Source organism: Dama dama, chromosome 9 (assembly GCF_033118175.1).
Source record: "Dama dama isolate Ldn47 chromosome 9, ASM3311817v1, whole genome shotgun sequence".
Classification (NCBI taxonomy): Eukaryota; Metazoa; Chordata; class Mammalia; order Artiodactyla; family Cervidae; genus Dama; species Dama dama.
The window spans coordinates 36877858-36897762 of NC_083689.1; the positions used below are offsets into that span (position 1 = coordinate 36877858).

The 19905-nt window shown below is 44.7% G+C and overlaps 1 protein-coding gene across 1 annotated transcript; it reads right to left on the reverse strand.

The window, feature by feature from the left end:
* Nucleotides 1-356: 356 nt before the first annotated feature.
* Nucleotides 357-5065, reverse strand: FAM170A (family with sequence similarity 170 member A). The gene is made up of 5 exons (XM_061149334.1): nt 4996-5065; nt 3092-3232; nt 1522-2299; nt 1215-1274; nt 357-462 (listed from the first exon to the last, which is right to left on the reverse strand). The coding sequence occupies exons 1-4, from the start codon at nt 5063-5065 to the stop codon at nt 1268-1270; spliced, it is 996 nt and encodes a 331-aa protein (XP_061005317.1). The 3' UTR covers nt 357-462; nt 1215-1267.
* Nucleotides 5066-19905: the final 14840 nt, after the last annotated feature.

Below are 19905 nucleotides of genomic sequence, written 5' to 3' on the forward strand. Positions count from 1 at the left end.
TCCATCCTCTGAAGTTACTGGTCACAGCATTTTCAATCACGACTGACTGGACACAGTTCCCACAGCACCTGCCACTTCCCAGTGACTTTACCTGAACTCAGTGTGGTCTGCCATGTTTTCATGTGAAACATGGTATCCAGTCTTCGTAAACTAGTCACACAGAAGCCTCATCAACCCTGGGAGCTTGGGGACTGCTGCTTCTGGAAAAGGCTGGTGGGTCTTTGGTGCTTCTGTGAAACTTTGTTGACAAACCACTAGAGATATAGATGTAGATGACTGATAGATGGATGCATAGGTAGATAAATATAATTAAACAAAATATCCAGGAAAGGTTTGGGAAACACCCTTTATTACATGTCATGTTTATACTGTCATATGATGTTGGACTGAATGCCAGCCCTTCATCCTCCTTCAGACCACTGGCATTCTGTCTGCTACTCTCTCCAGGGTCCTTTCTTCTCTCTGGAAGGGAGAAAACAAATGAGGCAGGACAGGAAGAGACAAGAAGCACCAGGAGCTCTGCTGGTCAGAGTTACCCTTCACCTCTGCCTCGAAGCTCAAGAGCCACACACACCACAGAGAGTCGGGCTCCAGATCAAACTATCGCACAGTGATGGCTGTATGGCATCATTGACTCAATGGAAATGAGTTTGAGCAAGTTCTGGGAGTTGGTGATGGACAGGGAAACGGTGTGCTGCAGTCCATGGGATCGCAAAGAGTCAGACATGACTGAGCAACTGAACTGAACTGATCACACAATGAAGGTTCTGGAATATATTTCCAGACCTCAGGGGACCTCATTTCCATATGACTCCCTCTTCCACTCTCCTCTGTCCCAGAAGGCTACGTAGAGTGGTCAGGGTGAGGTCCCGGCTCAGGTCGCAGGCTCTCAAGACCTCAAACTGGGGGTCCTGCGAGGCCCCTGTTCTCTTTCCAGACTACTCCTGGCTCTCTCTACCAAGACGAGCTACTGGCAACACATCCTCTTCAGAGTCGAAGTCAATCATGGAGACCCTGAGAAAACTCAATCAAAACATTCCACCTTCTTGTCTAAATCAACAGAGGTCAGTCCCTCCCAAGTGCTGCGTGGGCCCCAAGGTGATGTGACAGCAGAGCCATCAGGTAACCCAGAGCATCTCCTCGACCCCTTCCCTTAGATTCCTCTGGGCCCTCATGGCATAGGCTCAGAAGACTGTGCCAGCCTCAGGTCTCACCTCTTCCGAGAGAAGCCCACACCATCTTCCAGGATCTTCTGGCCTGTTAATTATCAGTTGCTGTGTGGAAATCAAGAGAGATGCTTTTGAGTTAAAGAGAACTTCCAAGGGAAGCTGAAAAGCTCAGGATAAATTCCCTCTTACAGTCATGACTTTATTAAAATGCCTGGGCCAGAAGCAAGGGGCCCAGTTACCGGCTTCGGTTGTCCCCTGAGGTGAGAAAGCCCCACCTCCCCCTTCTGAGCCAGGGTGGAGAGACAGGACTGGAGAAGACACAGCTCCCGCTGCAGCCCTGGGCCTTGCTCACTTCCGGTCCTTGGGAGAATGGAACACACAGCCCGGACACTGGCTCCAGGGCCTCCTCAAGCTGACATCTTCCCCCGCAGGCTGCTGCTCCTCCTTCTCCTTTTCCTCCTGCTTCTCGTCCTGCCCGTCCTCGTCCTCGTCCTCCACCTCCTCCTCAGGGGTGTTCTCCGGTTCCGCCTTGCCTGTCAGCTGGGCCATGGTGAGATGAAAGACGTGGCAGCTGAAGCCCTCGCGGATGCCGTTCTGCACGTGCTCCTGCAGGACCTCCAGGCTGGGGAAGACCCGGCAGCAGGCCATGCAGCGGAAGCCGGTCTCCATGGTCACCAGCCAGTCGGGTGTCCGGGCCCGGGGTCTCTCCTCGACGGTGGGTGACCCTGGGGCGGGGCTGTCTGCCTCAGCCCTCTCCTCGTGCTCTCTCTCCTCCCCGCTGGGCTCGCTGTCAGACAGGAGGTTTCTGGTGGACACGTCCGAGGGGGGAGTCCCCACCCGCACGTCCTCAGGAAGGGTCACTTCCTCCATCCTCGGCTGCTTTTCTAGCGACTCCGAGGGTTTCTCTGCCTCCCAGGAGACAGCAACGCCCTTTTTCATTTGTACCTGCATGTAGTATATTTTCATGCCCCTCTTCTCTTTGTTCATATGCAGAGAGGTTGCGCAGGTCTTGTAGGATGAAGGGGAGGAGAAGGAGACACGTGGTGACAGGGGAGCCATCTCCCCTTGTTCTTGAAGATGGGCTAGGGGTGCCCTAGGCTGGGGACTGTCTCGATGCAACTTCCAGATTCCTGGGAAAGGAAATTAGAAACATAAGAACATGCATGGGTCCTTCCAGGAGCCGAGGGTGCAGGTGTGGGGAGGGACATCCAGGTGACACAGTTGTGTCATGAGCCTGGGGTTTGTTGGCCACAGGATGGGGTGGGGTATGTGTTGGCATCTGTGGGCTCTTCATCTGTGGGCAGGGGAGCAGATACTGGAGCCACATCTGTATGCAGGGGTGTGGAGTGTGGTGCGGGGGCATGCTGTGATATGTGAGGGATGCTGGTGGGTGTGTTTACGAGGAGAAGGTGAGTTGGGGAATATCACTGATGTGTTACTTGTGGAAGGTGGGCTGTGGTATAGGAGGAAGGCCCTGGGGAATCACCTCCTTGGGGTTGGTCTCTGGGCTGAGAATGGCTATGAGTGGAGAGCGGATGCACGTGGGAGGTGTGTGGACCTGAGCGGCATGGTCCTGCCCTTGGGCTGAGCTCAAGAACTCTGTCCTTCTCTGGAAACAAAGGCAGACGAGCGCTACATGTCCCTCCGAAGATGCTAAACCTGGTCCCTCTGCCCTCCACTTCAAGCCCAGACCTCTCCAGCCCCTCTCCTTAACTTCCCCATCATGGTGGGACCAAGACTCACACACCCCCACGCTGAGCTTGGTCCACACCTTCCTAATAGGTCAGATGTCCTCCCCAGGCTCCTCCACAGGGCCCTGACAACCTCTGAGAAACCTGGGTTTCTGCTCAGCCTCGCTGGGACCTATGTGTCCCTGCTCCAGAGCCAAGCACCCTTACACTCAAGGATCCCCGCACCCTTACCACCATGGATGAGCTTGCGTGGAGAAGAAACACAGGAGAAGTATTCAGAGGCAGAAGAGACCTCCCCTGCCCCTTGGGGGCAGACTTGGGCCACTGCAGTGCATCCTAGCTGAGGGGGATCCTCTTGTGATTTTGAGATTCCTAGGAGAGAAATTAGAGGCTGAGAGAGAGATAGTGGTTTGGACATGTTTGCTCGTCAGTCGTCTGTCCAACAAATATTTACCAAGTGTCTGACACATGTTAGGTGCAGTGAATACACATGGTTTGGAGCATGTTTCCTGGTATATACTCCAGAATTCAATTAAAATCAATAACTATTCTGTTGGTGTATTTTGGGGAATGTAGATCTGAGAGGTGACTGTAAGTATACAGAAATATGAGTGATGTGTATTAGTTAAGTCTGTGATAAGTGTGGAGTCAGTGTGGTAAGCACAGTGCAAATGTGTGTATCTGTGTCTGTGGCACTTGTGTGTATGGTTTCTGTTTACAATTCAGGAATTATGGGACATGTAACTCTTCCTCATTACATGGTGTGGCTTGTATTTATGGTTCGTGTTCATTCATTCATTCAATAAGATTCAGTGAGCAGTCACTATGTATCTGGCACTTTTCCATTATTCTGGTCTCTGGTAAAGCTGAGCATTCTAGTGGGGGAAGACAGACACTACAAAAATATATAAATAATATAAAAATATAATCAGTACATAATATGTCAGCAGGTGCCAGAGTTAGCAAACAAAAATACAGGACACCCAATTTTCAATGTGTGGTTTAATAAGGAGCTTATGTGTGGAGGGCTGTGATATTTCCGCTATATCACAGTGTACATGAGTATATGAGTGACTGTGTCATGAAACACCCGTTACATACTCTGAGGGTCACCCAGGTCCCAGCACGGTGACAAGAACTTTACCATGCAGACTTTATATCTGATAAGCACTCCACCCCCATTCTCCCCACTCTCCCTCCTCCAGCACACACACACACACACACACACACACAGAAAGCAAGGTAGTCATTGCTTTCCCCATCCTGTCCCAGCTGCTGCCTGCTCCCTGGTCCCATCCTACAGTTGCCAGGGCCCTGGGCCCGGTGGGAGGTGCAGCTCTAATCTGGGGCCTAGGCCTCCAGCTGGAACTCTGGGGTGGGCTCCATTCTGCCCCACTTCCTCACCTGATCACCCCCTCTCCCAGGGTGACTACTCACCTACACTTAATACGTGCAGGCACCTTGGAGCCATGGCTCTCAGAGCTCCCCACAGGACTCTAACAACATTTCTCACCCCCACCCTTGTCTCAGGTTCTGGAAGGCCCTTCCCCTCTCCCTTGATCTCCTTCAGGAAATTCTTCCTGTCGAATGAATAAAACCTCCATGTTTTCAATAGGACGCCATCCCTAGACGAACAACCTGCTTTTGAAGAGCATTCCACTCCTTGAGATATTTTCCAACAAGGCCTTCAGCTCATGGGGCTTCTCTTTCCTCTTTGGTAAAAGGGGCCAAGCAACCCATGGGTCTGTCTGAGCATCCTTCACATCCCCTAGCCCGTGAACCCAGGGGAAAAAGCAAAGAGAAGCAGAAAGAACTCGAAGATTGAAAAAAGCTGCATGTCTAGGTCTGCGCGGGCAGGATACAGCCTCTGCGAGTGCCACAAAGCCCCAGGCCTGTGGCCCCTGGAGAGTCCTCAAACCAGCAGGACCAACCTCTCACCTGCCTGGTGCATCTGGCCTTTCTGTGGCCATCTCACACCGCGGGGACCTCCCCCCAGCTGGATACAGCAACATCACCAAGACTGTGATGGTATCTTGCTCCCTGCTTCATATGTAACAGGTTCTCAGTGCCCCCTTCCTAGAGAAGGCTCAGGTTGGCAGAAACCCCTGTGCCCCAGAAAAATTGCCCCCACATACCTCCTCCCTTGTCGGCAGTCTCCTGGGACTCTTCATTTTCCAGGTGTTTCCTCTTTTGTCGCCTTTTCATCGTTCCAACTAGAAGACCCCCTCGAAGAAGATGCCACACGTCCAGCTCCTCCTCTTGGCTACAGGTTGGCCCTTCCTGGCTCTCCGGAGACCCTCTGAAATGACTTGATAATTAAATCGAGTTAAAAGCAGTCGAGTCTCCAAAGTGGCTGAAGAACTCGGACCACTTAAAGCAGCAGCACTGCCCAGCACTCTCCACAGCGCAGGGCTGTTAAGGTTCAAAGGTCGCCAGGCCCATGGCAGGATTCTCTGACCTCAGCGATGACATCAAAGCATTCTGTGGACCTAGGGGCAATGCTGTCTCTGCAACAGCACAGACCTCGTTTTTCAAGAACAATTCCTTTTTCCCCGTAGAACCTCGCCCATGAATTCAACTCTCACATCTTTCAAATGTAGCAGGATATTTTGAGATGTTAATCTGTTCCTGTTTATTTTTTTTTTCTTTTCTCCCTTTATTTCACTCTTTCCCTTCTGCATTCAAGTGGGTAACAGAGCCTGCGTTCGCTGGCCAGTGGAAGAACAGGGCAGGGTGTAGCAGCAATGGCATGCTGATGATCTTGGCTTTTATTTCTGAAATCCCAAACACCATGGAAAAGAGACAATACTTGAGCAGAAATGTAACAGAAGCAGGTTTTTTAAATTACATACTGTCTTGTTTCCCTCTTGGAGTGTTGAAAGGCGCTAATTAAGTCAGAGAGGGACGTCTGTGGATCCTGGAGGAGAAAAGGCCTCTCAAGTGTGGCTGGAGGGGTAGATGGGGCAAAAATTCTAGAAGGAGATGGCTGTCGTGTGCATACAAGCAGAATCATGGCAATTTGTCCCACATCTGGCACATGCCTGCTCAGCTGCTCAGTCTTGTCTGCCTCTTTTTGACCCCATCGATTACAGACCGCCAGGCTCCCTATCCATGGGCTTTTCCAGGCAAGAATACTGGACCAAGTTACTATTTCCTTTTCCAGGGGATCTTCCTGATCCAGGGATCGAACCTGGGTCTCCTGCATTGGCAGGTGGATTCTTCACCGCTGAGCCACGAGGGAGGCCCGCATGGCACAGAAGCCAGCAAACCTAAAGGAGGGAAGGCGTCCGAGCGGATGGACGTCTTCACCGCACTGTGTGCTGCAGTCAACAGTGACCACGCTTCCGTCCCCTCCCTCAAAACCTTGGCCCTGTATGACTTCCAAATAGGGACGGGTGGAAATCCGCACAGGACACCAGCAGGATCAAGGCTTAAAATACAAATTAAATGGAGTTGTAAAAAAAAATTGTCATACTATTTCTTGCACACCTCTGCTTGTGGTCTGTAATTTATACCAGTTAAAAGTGGCAATCCATCTGGAGCCTCCTGACTCCACTCTAGAATTAGGGTTCACCTCATTTTGAGCTGCTGGCCAGGATCCAGTGGCAGTGCTGGCACCCCTGGATGGGGTGGACTCCCAGAAGTCACTGCTTTCATTAGAAACACCCTGGGGACTGAGGCGGGCCCCCACGTGCAAGGGCATTGCAGAATGGCTGAAAGTTTCCGGCAGCGAAGGGAGTGAAGACAGGACATCAACAGCCTCGGGAGGGTTTGCTGATGAGAGTAAATCTTCCTGTTTCTTGGTGGATCCCAAGAAAAGAAGGGACAAGGTGGATTTTTTCTTTTAATTATTTTTGGCGGTAGGAATTTTTAAACATACACAAAGTAAAGAGAATGATATAGTAGGAATGCAGTGCTGTTTACTCACCACTCAGTTTCAACAATTATTAATATTCTGCCATTCTTGTTCTGCTACACACACACACACACACACACACATACACTCACTCTCACATTTAGCTTTCTGCTCATTTATTTTAGTTTAGGAGTTTGGGGAGGATGGAGGAAGTGTTCTACTTTAATGCAAATCTCAGACATCATGTCATTTCTCCTTAAATGTAATAGTATTTATCTCCAACAGATAAGAACTTGTTTCTAACATAACAACAACATCATTATCTCACCCCCAAAATTTAATCATCATTTCTTCTTAGCACAATAACCAAGCCATACTCAATTTCCTCCAACTGGGTTAAAAATGTCTTTTTTATACAAGGTCCATTGAAATCAAAATTTAAACAAGGTCCACCTGTTGCAACTGGCGGATGTGTCTGTTAGTCTACAACAGCTCTCCCCCCCTTTTTGGCACTGATTTATTGAAGAAACTAAGTAATTTATCCTGTAGAATTTTCCACAGAAGTCTATTGACTATATTCCTGTGATGTTATTTAAGATGCGCCCTTTTACCTAATTTTCCTTATAAACTGTCAGAGCTAAAGAATTAATTCAATTTAGATGCAATTTCACGTCACTACAAGCTTATTTTGTAAGTGATGCTGTGTACTATCCTATTGCTTTGCAACAGAAAGTACAAAAATTGCCCCATTTTTGATGAAGTTAAGATTGACCAGTGAGTTCAAGTACTGTCAGGTTGATCCCTTCGTATTTACAAGTTTCACATCCACAGATTCAACCAACGTCAAATAAAAACTTGATTTATGTTTGGTTGACTCTAAAGATGTGTATTTACTGAAAAAAAAAAAGCCACCTATAGGTGGATTCAAACCCACAGGTTCAAACCCACAGTGTTCCAGAGTCAGCTATAGTTCCAAGTCCAGTGTGGAGGGTCAGGGTGTTCCCCATACCACCAAGTGGGACCACATACCAGGGGCTGTATGTGCAGCTCAGTTCTGACACTACCTAGTCAAAGACAGCGTCAGACTCCACAGATGAAGGGCTCAGTCCTACAAGAGCACGCGCGCGCACACACACACACACACACTCAGATGCCAGTAGCAAATCAAGGTTGCCACCTGTGCTTCAGTTGCCTTGAGCATGATTAATTCATTCACACAAAGTGGAGTCACAGACCTCAGAGAAACATTTTACTTACTACATATTACTAATTTTATATATATATAATGTTACACACACACACACACATATATAAACTCAGGAACAGTCAGATGGAAGAGATGCATTGGGAAAGGATCCAAGTCTTTCCTGCTCTCTGAGCATGCCTTTTTCTCAAGTCTCCACATGTTCACCAGCTCAGCAGCAGTCCAAACCCCTTCTTTGGGGTTATTATGGAGGCTTCATAATAAACATGATTGATTAAACCATTTGCTTTTGGTGAATCACTCAACCTCCAGTCCTCTCTGACCTCCCCAGAGGGGTGAGAATGAAAGTTTCAACCCTCTAATCACTTGGCTGGCTCCACTAGCAACCCGCCTCCACCCTTAGTTGGTTTCCAAAAGTCACCTCATTAATGTAACAAACGACACTTTCACTGCTCTCAGCACTTAAGAAATTCCAAAGGTTTTAAGAGCTCTGTGCCAAAAATATAGAAAACCAAACATCAATGCCTTATTATATCACACAACCACCTTCATTCCCACAGCACTGCCTTCAAGAGATTGTACAGTCTATATTTCAGTATTTTCAGTGATAGGAAACAATTCCCCCCAAAGCAGCTCTGACATTGATCTATAGAAAACTTAAGAAGAAGAAGGAACTTCAATATCCCTGAGGCTTTCCCCAGGCACCCCAGTTATACTCTTTGGAGACCATATCCATCAGAATAAACTTCATCATTTCATTGTAACAAGTAATTCCCCAAAATTTCAGTGGTTTAAAAAAACAAAGGTTCATTTCTGAATCCTTGTGCACATCCATTATGAGCTGGCTAGGAATTCTGATCCTCATAGTCCTTATTCCTGGACCCAGGCTGACAAAGCTATCACTCTTAACCATCTTTGTAGACAGAAAGAATTCTGGAGCCTTACGTTAGTAATGTGAGTTCTGGCCCCAAAGTAACACACATCACGTCCACCCAAAATTGTGGACCATAATCTTATTGTATGTCTCCCCATTTTCTAGATTCATTAGGCAAAAATAATTGTGAACAATACTCCTGAATAGCACAGAAAGTATACAGAAAAATTCTAATATCTCCCCATTAAACACAAGACAAGACATAGCTTTTTGTGAAGCTATGCATTCACAAAATTAGAGCTAGAACTCAGATCTCTTAGATCATGATTCAGAACCTTTTTCCACTAGGCTCTGTTGGAATTTTTATACCAGGACAATGTAGCTGGGATCATATTGCATTTACTTCATTCTTTGTTTTCTTTCTTTTTTTATAAATAGATTCAAGAGGGAGGGTTTGGAAGCCCCTAAAACACTTACCTTAAACTGCAAAGCAATTGGAAAATAGTCTCACTGTCGTTTGAAATGTTTGACCTGGTAAAGATTAGATGTCTGGGAGGCTTTTATATTCTGAATATAGGGAATACAAAGAAAACAATCTTCCTGAGACTTTAAGAAACAATGACAGAAACACTCTTGACTCCCACTTTGCTTTCTGATTATCTTGTTGACACTTCAGTTCTTTGAGTAATAGTGGTGGAAACAGTTAGAGTTTAGCCAAGATAAAAGTATATATGATAGTGTGGCAGCCCCTGCAGAACCACATTACAGGGTAAATGCTTTAGCTCAGTCCCTATTTGCTCATAGGTCTGCGCAAAGTAACAAATGGTTCTGAAACATTTATTCCAAATAGCTTTGTTCTTATTACTTTAAAGATGACTGGGCTGCCAAATACTTGCTCCGTGATGAAAAGAACGTGTACATGGGAAGAAGATTTATGCATTAAGATATGCTGCTTCTTTTGTTCCTGCAGATACAATGCACATCTAATGAATTAGAGGCAATCTTCCTCTCTTACCCAAATTGTAGATAAATGAGTATGTCATTCCCCTTCCCTTCAGTGCATCCTAGTCATAGTTATTTTCTTTAAGAATATTGCTCCCCTGCTCAAATCTTAAATGGCTTCTCAATATGAGAAGAATAAAAATCTAAAATATTCAACCAAACATTCAACACCCAGCAGGGTTGAAGACCCTACTGAGTTTTCCAAGCTAAACATAACACTTGCCTTCCAGCCTTCACTCAGCTACGTCAAACTTCCCGCCCTCAATCAGAGGATAGCCCCTTGCTCAAGTCACTTCTTTCAAAAGTGCAAGTTTTCAAAGTACAACTTGTTTTTAAGTTCAACTAAAATCCCAACTTTCTACAAGAAACTCTTCCAGACATCCCATTGAGAATGGACCACACATTTTCATAGCAAGTTACTTGTACGTCTGTGATAATTCTTCTATTCTTTATTTGAGGAGACTCTTAATAGATGTGTCTGATTTCCTCACAACACAGGATGTGAACCCTTGGAAGGTAGAGGCCAAGATTCCTTATACCCAAATTTTCCACAGCTCCTTGCACTAAGTATGATAGCGAGCAGGACCCTGTGGGACTCCTAGGCAAAAAAAGTCTTTCTGGGTCCCCCTCACCTTGATTACAGGAAACAGGCTTCATTCAGCTTCCATGTCCTTCCCTGAGCTCCAATCAGTTTAGTTCAGTCGCTCAATCATGTCTGACTCTTTGTGACCCCATGTACCACAGCATACTAGGCTTCCCTGTCCATCACCAACTCCTGGAGCTTGCTCAGACTCATGTCTATTGAGTCGGTGATGCCATCCAACCATCTCATCCTCTGTCATCCCCTTCTCTCCTGCCTTCAATTTTCCCAGCATCAGGGTCTTTTCCAGTGAGTCAGTTCTTCAAATCAGCTGGCCAAAGTATTGGAGTTTCAGTTTCAGCATCAGTCCTTCCAATGCATATTCAGGACTGATCTCCTTTAGGATGGACTGGTTTGATCTCCTTGCTGTCCAAACGACTCCCAACAGTCTTCTCCAACACCACAGCTCAAAAGCATCAATTTTTCAGTGCTCAGCCTCTTTACTGTCCAACTCTCACATCCATACATGACTACTGGAAAAACCATAGCTTTGACTAGATGGACTTTTGTTGGTAAAGTAATGTCTCTGCTTTTTAATATGCTGTCTAGATTGGTCATAGCTTTTCTTCCAAGGAGCAAGCATCTTTTAATTTCATGGTTGCAGTCACCATCTGCAGTGATCTTAGAGCCCAAGAAAATAAAGTCTGTAACTGTTTCCATTGTTTCCCCAACTATTTGCCATGAAGTGATGGGACTGGATACCATGATCTTTGTTTTTTGAATATTGAGTTTTAAGTCAATTGTTTCACTCTCTCACTTTCATCAAGAGGCTCTTTAGTTCTTCTTTGCTTTCTGCCATAAGGGTGGTATCATTGGTTATCTGAGGTTACTGATACTTCTCCCTGCAATCTTGATTCCAGCTTGTGCTTCATCAGTCTGGCACTTCACATGATGTACTCTGCATATAAGTTAAATAAACAAGGTGACAATATACATCCTTGACATACTCCTTTCTCAATTTGGAACCAGTTCATTTTTCCATGTCTGGTTCTAACTTTTGCTTCTTGACTGCATACAGATATCTCAGGAGGCAGGTAAGGTGGTCTGGTGTTCCTATCTCTTTAAGAATTTTCCACAGTATGATGTGATCTACAGGCTTTAGCATAGTGTGACTAGGCTTCAGCATAGTCAACGAAGGAGAAGTAGTTGTTTTTCTGGATCTCTTGTTTCTTCTATGACCCAATGGTTGTTGGCAATTTGACCTCTGGTTCCTCTGCCTTTTCCAAATCCAGCTTGAATATCTGAAAGTTCTCGGTTCACATGCTGTTGAAGCCTGCTGCTGCTGCTAAGTCGCTTCAGTCATGTCCAACTCTGCAACCCCACAGACGGTAGCCCACCAGGCTCCCCCATCTCTGGGATTCTCCAGGCAAGAACACTGGAGTGGGCTGCCATTTCCTTCTCCAATGCATGAAAGTGAAAAGTGAAAGTGAAGTCGCTGAGTCATGTCCACCTCTTAGCGACCCCATGGACTGCAGTCTACCAGGCTGCTCCTTCCATGGAGTTTTCCAGGCCAAACTACTGGAGTGGGGTGCCATTGCCTTCTCCACTGTTGAAGCCTAGTTTGGAGAATTTTGAACATTACTTTGCTAGCATGTGATATGAGTTCTAGCATGTTCCAGGTTCAAAAAGTTGATAATTAGGAAAGGGAGAGGTTGAGGAGACAAGTGAAGAACAGTTAAACAATAGTGCAGCCATGGGCAGGGTCCTAGTTCCCTCTCAAGGGATATATATAACAGTATTTTTAAGCTGTTTTGCAGATACTTAAATCTTTACCAGGTGGGAGAAGTTAAGGGTATGCTGGCCACAAACATCTAAAGCCCAGACCAGGTGGAACCAGAAGGCTGATGATGTTCATGCCCACTTACCTCACCCCCCAACCAATCAGAAGAATGTCCACAAGCTGATCATGCCCTCTTTGAACCATTTCTATAAAATTCCTCACCTCCCCCTCCAAGTCAGGGACACACAGTTTTGAGCAGTGGTTCACTGTGGTCCCCTGTGCTTGGCAAAGGGATAAAGCTACTCTTTTCTACTTCACCCAAAACTCTATCTCTGAGATTTAACTCAGTGTCAGTTGGGCTTCCCTGGTGGCTTAGAATGTAAAGAATCTGCCTGAAATGCAGGAGATCTGGGTTTGACCCTTGGGTCTGGAAGATCCCCTGAAAGGAATGGCAACCCACTCCAGTGTTCTTGCCTAAAGAATTACACGGACAAAGGAGCCTGGTGGGCTACAGCCCAAGGAGTCATAAAGAGTTGGACTACACTTTCACTTTCAGGGTGCAGAGGCTGGATTCAGCTTCAAGTATGAGCTCGCCTATTTGCTCCCCTACCCCACAAAAATTAAAAGCTTAAATAAATTGCCAAAGTAGTGGATCTTCTTCCTCCCTAGGCCAAACAAGGTCATGACCAGTAGCCTCTCTTATTTGCTCCCTCACAAACACAGAAGTGCCATCTCTTTATGCTAAGAAAGATGTTCATTTGCTATGTTCATACATTTGAACAAAAGTGGGAGACTTGTTCATCCCATGTCCTATGTAACCCACCCAAACCCCTTCATCTCCATCTGAAACTATTTTTGCACTACCTAAAATTTAACCATAGAGAGTCAGTACTTTGAATATTTTACACTTCAAAGATTTTTATTAAAATACAAATAATCTCATAAGTGGTATCTTAACCTAACTCACTGTCAGTCACAGTTTTAGCAAAGACTAAGGAAAAACAGGCTAAGAATTAGGCCATTTTTAAAACACTTTTGAAATATAGTGATGAGGAAAAAAAGAAATGCTATCTGGTATAGAGGTAGATGTTGGAGAGACGGTGAAAAGGTACCAACATAAATAGTCAACATCCTCATAAATTTTCAGCAGATGAAATCTTTCTAAGATGGTGCCCCTGTGTGAAACAATGTATTAAGGATGTAAGACATATTTATATACTGGAAATTAATACTGTTGGTAACCTGAGCTAAGACTCAGAGAGTTCAAATAACTAGGGATAAGAAGAGCATTCTAAGTTTATTTATAAAGGATCCCAGAGATTGGGGTAAATTCACAATTGTAAAGGATGTCTTCCCATCAGAGACTTAGCTGCTATGTATGAACTTTAAGCAGAGGAAGTTGCCTTAGAAAGCAAACTCAGATGATGACTAGTGCCCAGAAAAACCTCTGGGTCAAAGGATTAATATGAATTGAGCTCCATCTTCCTCTAAATCCATTTGGTAGAGTTTTGAAAATCTCCTCCATGAATCTAATCCACTTGACATCAATTCATGGAAGTTAATGAGATTAACAGAATCCAACCAAGATCTCAGAGTCTCTTCCAAAGAATGGACAAAGTATCCATAATGAAGGAGGGAATATGAAACATTCATGGATACCATGCTTAAAATGCCTCTTAGTCTATAAATCATGTTTCTCTGCTGTTTATAGCTCTGAAAAGAATTGGTAACCTACTCCTAGGTGTGACAACTTGTGTCACTGAAGATTAGATGTTGTCATGAGCCCAGAGTCTGCCCTGCAGAAAGCAATGAAATTGGTCAAACCGCTACTCCTTTTGCTGGAATATTTACTATTGACACTTCAAGAGTTCATTTGTAGGCTGTAAGCAAAAAAATGTCTGTCAATTGCTTTCAGTACTTAAATGGGTAAAAAGAGCTAGAGTTTCAAAACAGTTGAATACGCCTACCTGACGCAGAGCTGGAAACAGTGCAAATAGCATCTGGGTAATTTTTAAGGTTAATTTGAAGTGTGACTCACTTTGGTTCTCTGTCTCTTAGATGTCCTGAAATTGCCATCTTGTTGAAATTTGGGAAAGAATTCAGGTTCTATGGTTCCCTGGGGAGGGCATGCAGTCACAAGTTTTACAAACCTAGAGTTTGTACATACACCAAAGTTAGACTCTCCTACTATTAGAGCCTGACAATACTTGATACCTGGTAAAATCATTGTCAAATAACTTTCATAAGAACTCAATTGCATGGAATGAGGTGCTATGTTGAGGATCACAAATTAAACAGATACAGCAAAGACCTTCAGGTGCCCACAGTTTAAGGCAAGCAAATTAGTACATAGGAAAGGCAAAATTTTTAAATGGCAGACCCAATTACAGGGAACCAAGTACTGCTTTGCTATTGTAGATTCTTCATATTCCTGGCCACTCATCCATCTATCCATGCCCCAAAATATATTCCAACCCTGGTGACAAAAGTGAAGCCAAAGCCTGGAAGGTGCTCAATCCATAGGTGCTGAGATGCTTAGGGTTGGGAAGGACTCTGATGCTTATGAAACCCAACCCATGATACCTCTGAATTTCCTCTGCCATGGCTCCACCAAGTAATTACTGGGCACATGTTCCAGGACCTTCAGGGATGGGGAATCCATCACTTTATTTTAAAAAAATCTACACATTCAGGCAAATATAACAGGAAAAATTCTCCCTTGCAAAGACAAATCTACTTCTCCAGAGGCTGTTGCTTCCAGTTGCATCTTTTTCTCCACAGACCAAAAAAAAAAAAAAAACTACATTCCTCTAAGGCAGTCCCTCTAATATTCAAAGACTGTTATCTTAGACCTTCAAGCCTTTTATTCAGCAGTACAGCCCTATTCCCTCAAACATCCAGAATTCGTTTCCTCATTGATATCCAAACTTTCTCCTGAATATGTCCTAGTTGCTTTATATTGGTCTTAATGCACATTCCTTGGAGGACTTCGCAGGTAGCACTAGTGGTAAAGAACATGCTTGCCAATGAAGGAGATATAAGAGATGTGGGTTTGATCCCTGCAACCCACTCCAGTATTCTTGCCTGGAGAAGCCCATGGACCGACAGAGCCTGGTGGCCTCCAGTCCATGGGGCCACAAAAAGTCAGACACAACTCAAGTGACTTGGCATGCATGCTCATTTGCCAGAACTGAACACAGTATTCCAACCAAGGTCTGACCAAGGCAAAATAGGGTGGGGTTCTTACCTTACCCATCACAGATGCTTCTGTTAAGACTGGCTTTTTGGTAGCCACATCAAACTGCTAACTCCAGGGGCTTCCCTGGTGGTCCAGTGGTTAAGATTCCATGGTCCCAATGCAAGGGGGCCTGGGTTGGATCCGTGGTCAGGCAACTAGATTCTGCATGCTGCAACTAAGACCTGGCACAGCCAAATAAACATTTTTTTAAGAAGAAGAAAAAAAATCTCTGCTAACTTTTACTGAGCTGATGCAGCCACTTTAAAGTAACAAAGTCAAAATTCAAAACCATTATTTCTTACCAAGTAATAGGCTTCTGGAGAAGGAAATGGCAACCCACTCCAGTCTTCTGGCCTGGAAAATCCCATGGACAGAGGAGCCTGGCGGGCTACAGTCCATGGGGTCACAAAGAGTCAGACACAACTGAGTGACTAACAACAAAATGGGCTTCCCTGGTGGCTCAGATGGTAAAGAATCCACCTGCAATGCGGGAGATCTGGGTTCGATCTCTGGGTTGGGAAGATCCCCTGGAGAAGGGAACGGTTATCCACTCCAGTATTCTTGTCTGGAGAATTCCACGGACAGAGGAGCCTGGTGGGCTACAATCCATGGGGTCGAAAAGAGTGAGACACAATTGAGTGACTTTCACTTTCACAGTGTAGCTCTATAGGTTATCCAGACCTCTTCTGTTCCCCCACCCAAAGACCATCCATAAGCCTCACCCAATAAACATAAAAGCGTGAGAAATGGGTAACATTTTCTGTCTTGTACATTCCTTTGAGGAAGTTGAAAGTTATTTGATTTGCCCGATTCCTCAAAATACCCCAGGTCAAAAATTGTCATCTCAAAACATGATGCACCTTGGTGAACTATTTCATAAATCTTTAAACCTCATGAAGGATATCTAACACATTAAACCATTAAATGAATCCCATGTAATTCATATTATTAGGACAACATAGGAGATAGTCTGTCATCTGAACCACCTAATTCTGAAGCCCAGCCATATTTATAATGTTGACCCAGGACAGCTTATCCTAAGCCTTGCTTTCTCCCCTAGAAAGGGGGATGATACTCTGATCTTGCCATGTCTTCTATAAAGTACCTGACACAGTGCCTGGCCTGTGGAGGATGGGCAGTAAATGTTAAGCTTCCCCACACAGCACAGATTATTCCAGTGTGTGCTCCACTTCCCTTAATAGATTCCAAGTTCTTAGAGAAAGGGCCTGGGACTTGCTTGTCTTCACATCCCTCAAACCCTCAACACCCAGCCTGAGTACACACACATTCCTCTTGAATATAAATGTGTGCATTTGGCTTCAAATTCAGTTGTATATCATACAGAAATAATTACATTTCTGTTCTGGCCTCTCAGTTTCAAAGGGATATTTTTAAATTCTCATAGAGTAGCTGAGATTACTTATTTTATATATATATATATATATATATATATATATATATATATATATATATATATATATATATACACACACATATACATGGGGGGAGAGAGAGAGACTCTCCTCAAGTCTCAGGCAGTTGTGTTCAAATGAGGCTCAAGGTCTCATCTATTCAGGAAAACAGGTTAGCACTGACATTTCTAATACTTTTAATGTTGACCCAACTTTTAGCTCTATTTCTCTCCTCAAGTAATGGTGTTTCAAGACACAGCTATAACAGGAGGGGCCAGAGGAGGCTCTGATGGGGAAAGCCAACCTGATATATCCAATTTCTGACCTATGGCTCAGTCAGCTCAGGGAAAGGTTGGTGGGTCCCCAGTGCCATCCCTGAGCAATAAAATTAAGAGAGCTCACTCCCACATGGCCTCAAGCAGGCTGAGGTAATTGTTACTATTATGGCTTTAGCAATGTGAGTGGGAGAAGATGAGAATTCTGAAAGAGATTTATTTACTGCAAAGCATCCCAAATATCTCACTAATCTGCTTTTCATTTGGCAAACTTTTCCATCATTAAAAGTGCCATGCTCGGCTCTGCGGTTTATGACAAAGCAAAAGATGCCCCTGGGAGGCCAAGCAGCAAAACGGAGAGGACATGGGCTCTGGAACGAGTTAGACGCAGGCTTGATTTTCAAGTGTGCTACTTATTTGCTCTGTGACTGTGGGCAGTGTACCTGAGTCTGTTAGAACCCCAGCCTCCTTGTTGGTCAAGAGAAGATAATTGTCCTGGCTTATGAATACAGAGATCAGCCCGAGGCCCTTGGGCCCTGTTTGTCTCTCCTTTAAGGTTCAATGGTCACCTGCAAAATGAAGATCATAATAGTATCAACTTCATACACTTTGTGATGAGGATTTAAACGGGCGAATGTATATAAACTGTTTAGAGTCTGGCACAGAGCAAGTGCTATGTAATTGTTTGTTATCATCATTAAGGATTAAATGACACGCGGAAACAACACTTTGAATGGTCATTTGTACCTGCTACATAGGAGATGCTCAATACATGCACAAGAAAATAGCTCTCATAACTAAAAACATTTCCTTGGGGCATGTAGAAACTCCTCGGGTGGGAGGAACCTTTCAAAATTATACACTCAAAACTTAGGAGAAGGAGGGATCACACAGATCAAACCTGTTTACAGAGAAACAGACCGATAGAGATAGAAGGAGGAAAGCAGGGACGAGAGGCAGAGAAGGGAGCTTCCCTGGTCGGGTGGCACAGTTAACAGAAATGAAAATTCCAGGTCTCCTGATACCCTGAAGATCCTCTTTTCACCACATCATACTGCCTTTTAAGTGTAGTCTTAATTAAGAGACACCTTCCTATAAACAGAGTTCAGATTTTCAGGTGACCTCTGAGCCTCTCAGAGGCTTTAATAAAGTGAGAATAAGGAAAAGTGGGCTCAGAATGGTTTAGGAAGATGCTGGGGATGTAAAGAGAGAGGATGGCTCTGCAACAAAACCGCAGCTCAGAGCAGATACTATTTGCCTCACTCTGGACAGTGAAACAAGGGCGCTGCACCCAGATACTTGCCACCCACAAATCCAAATTCAGCAAGCTCTGTCTCCCATGGTTAATTTTTACTGCTGATTTTATGTTCCAGTTTAGATTTGTTTTGATTTAAATGTACAGCATCACTGAGTTCCAGATGCCTTACTCCTTAGCCCTAGGACTGAGAATCCTTTCCAGCTGATTTGGTTCACTCACCATGGAGGGAGGTAGAATATTCCCCTTCTGATTGGAAACACTAACTGGATTTCAATGGGTCTCCTATGTTTCCTTCCCTTCAACCAGGAAGACAGATTTGACCTAAGGCATTTTGCCTTTGAAAGCAATTTTCACTTCTATAGCTAGGTTGTTCCCCCTCCCCCAATTAACCAAAGAAATGAAAGCCAAGAATACAAGAAAAAGAGCACAGAAAATAGAAGGGGAAGAATCAGCCCCGAGTTGAACACAAATATTGATATTTGGGGTCCCCTAAGCTTGAGTCTAGCTCTCTCTTTTGGTCTGAGATTCTGGGCCTGTCTGGAAGTTAACAGATATTAGTCTGCTAGAAAATACTAGTATTTTCATGAGAACTAAGGGGAGGACAAGATGACAGTCTTAATATAGTTTTGTTGTTTTCCAGTTTGTCCATGGCCTACCTACCCTCATGGACTAGAACAAGAGGTTTGTCCCTCTAAAATTAAAGACAAGGGGTACTAACAATCCTGCCCTGCTTTGAGATCCAAAAGGGAGAAGACTGCATGTCCAGCTTCTGCCTGGCTCACATTTACAACTTCAAGAAAGAATTCAGAGGTGGAGGTAAGAATTGTACCAGGGGAGGCTGCCAACTGAGAGAAAAATCTGTGCCCCCTCTGAGGGCAGCCAGCCTGCCAACGTGGGGTCTGAAGCAGAGGAAGAAGAAAACATATCATGGAACCCACAGGAGGTGGAAAGAACTGGGGCACATGGAGGAGCCAACCCCCGGGACTTCGCTGGGGGTGGTGAGGAGGTTTGTAACAGCCAAAGAGATAAAAAGTTTAAAATATTGGTTATTACCATTGATGTGATCCCTTTTAAAACTCCAGGCTAGCATGGCCTGAGAAAATGGGCTGACACTGGTAACATCACCTCTTTCTGTTATCTCTCTACAGTTTAATCTGCACAGTTTTTGTAATGAGCATCCCTAGTGGGCTTTATTCATCCAGACGAATGCTCTCCTGATGCAGGAGTTCCCAGTACAAGAAATATAATTCTTGATTCTTAGAATTCAATTATGTGCTGCTCATTGTATATTAAAGTAACTCAAACTACCATACCACAGGAGTATATGATTTGTATTGCTTTTCTTATACGTGAGACAGGTTGGTACAGAATCATCCATTTTCTTACTCGGGCTCCTTTGCAACTAATCACACAGGTTTGAGAAATAGCAGGTCAGGGCTAGAGGCACAGTGCGTGTCCATGAGAGAATTTCCCAGCAAAGAAGCAATATAAGGAACTGTTAAGTCAATTAAAACAAGGAGACCATTAGACTAACACATTAGCAGGTTATATAAAGTAAACCAAAAC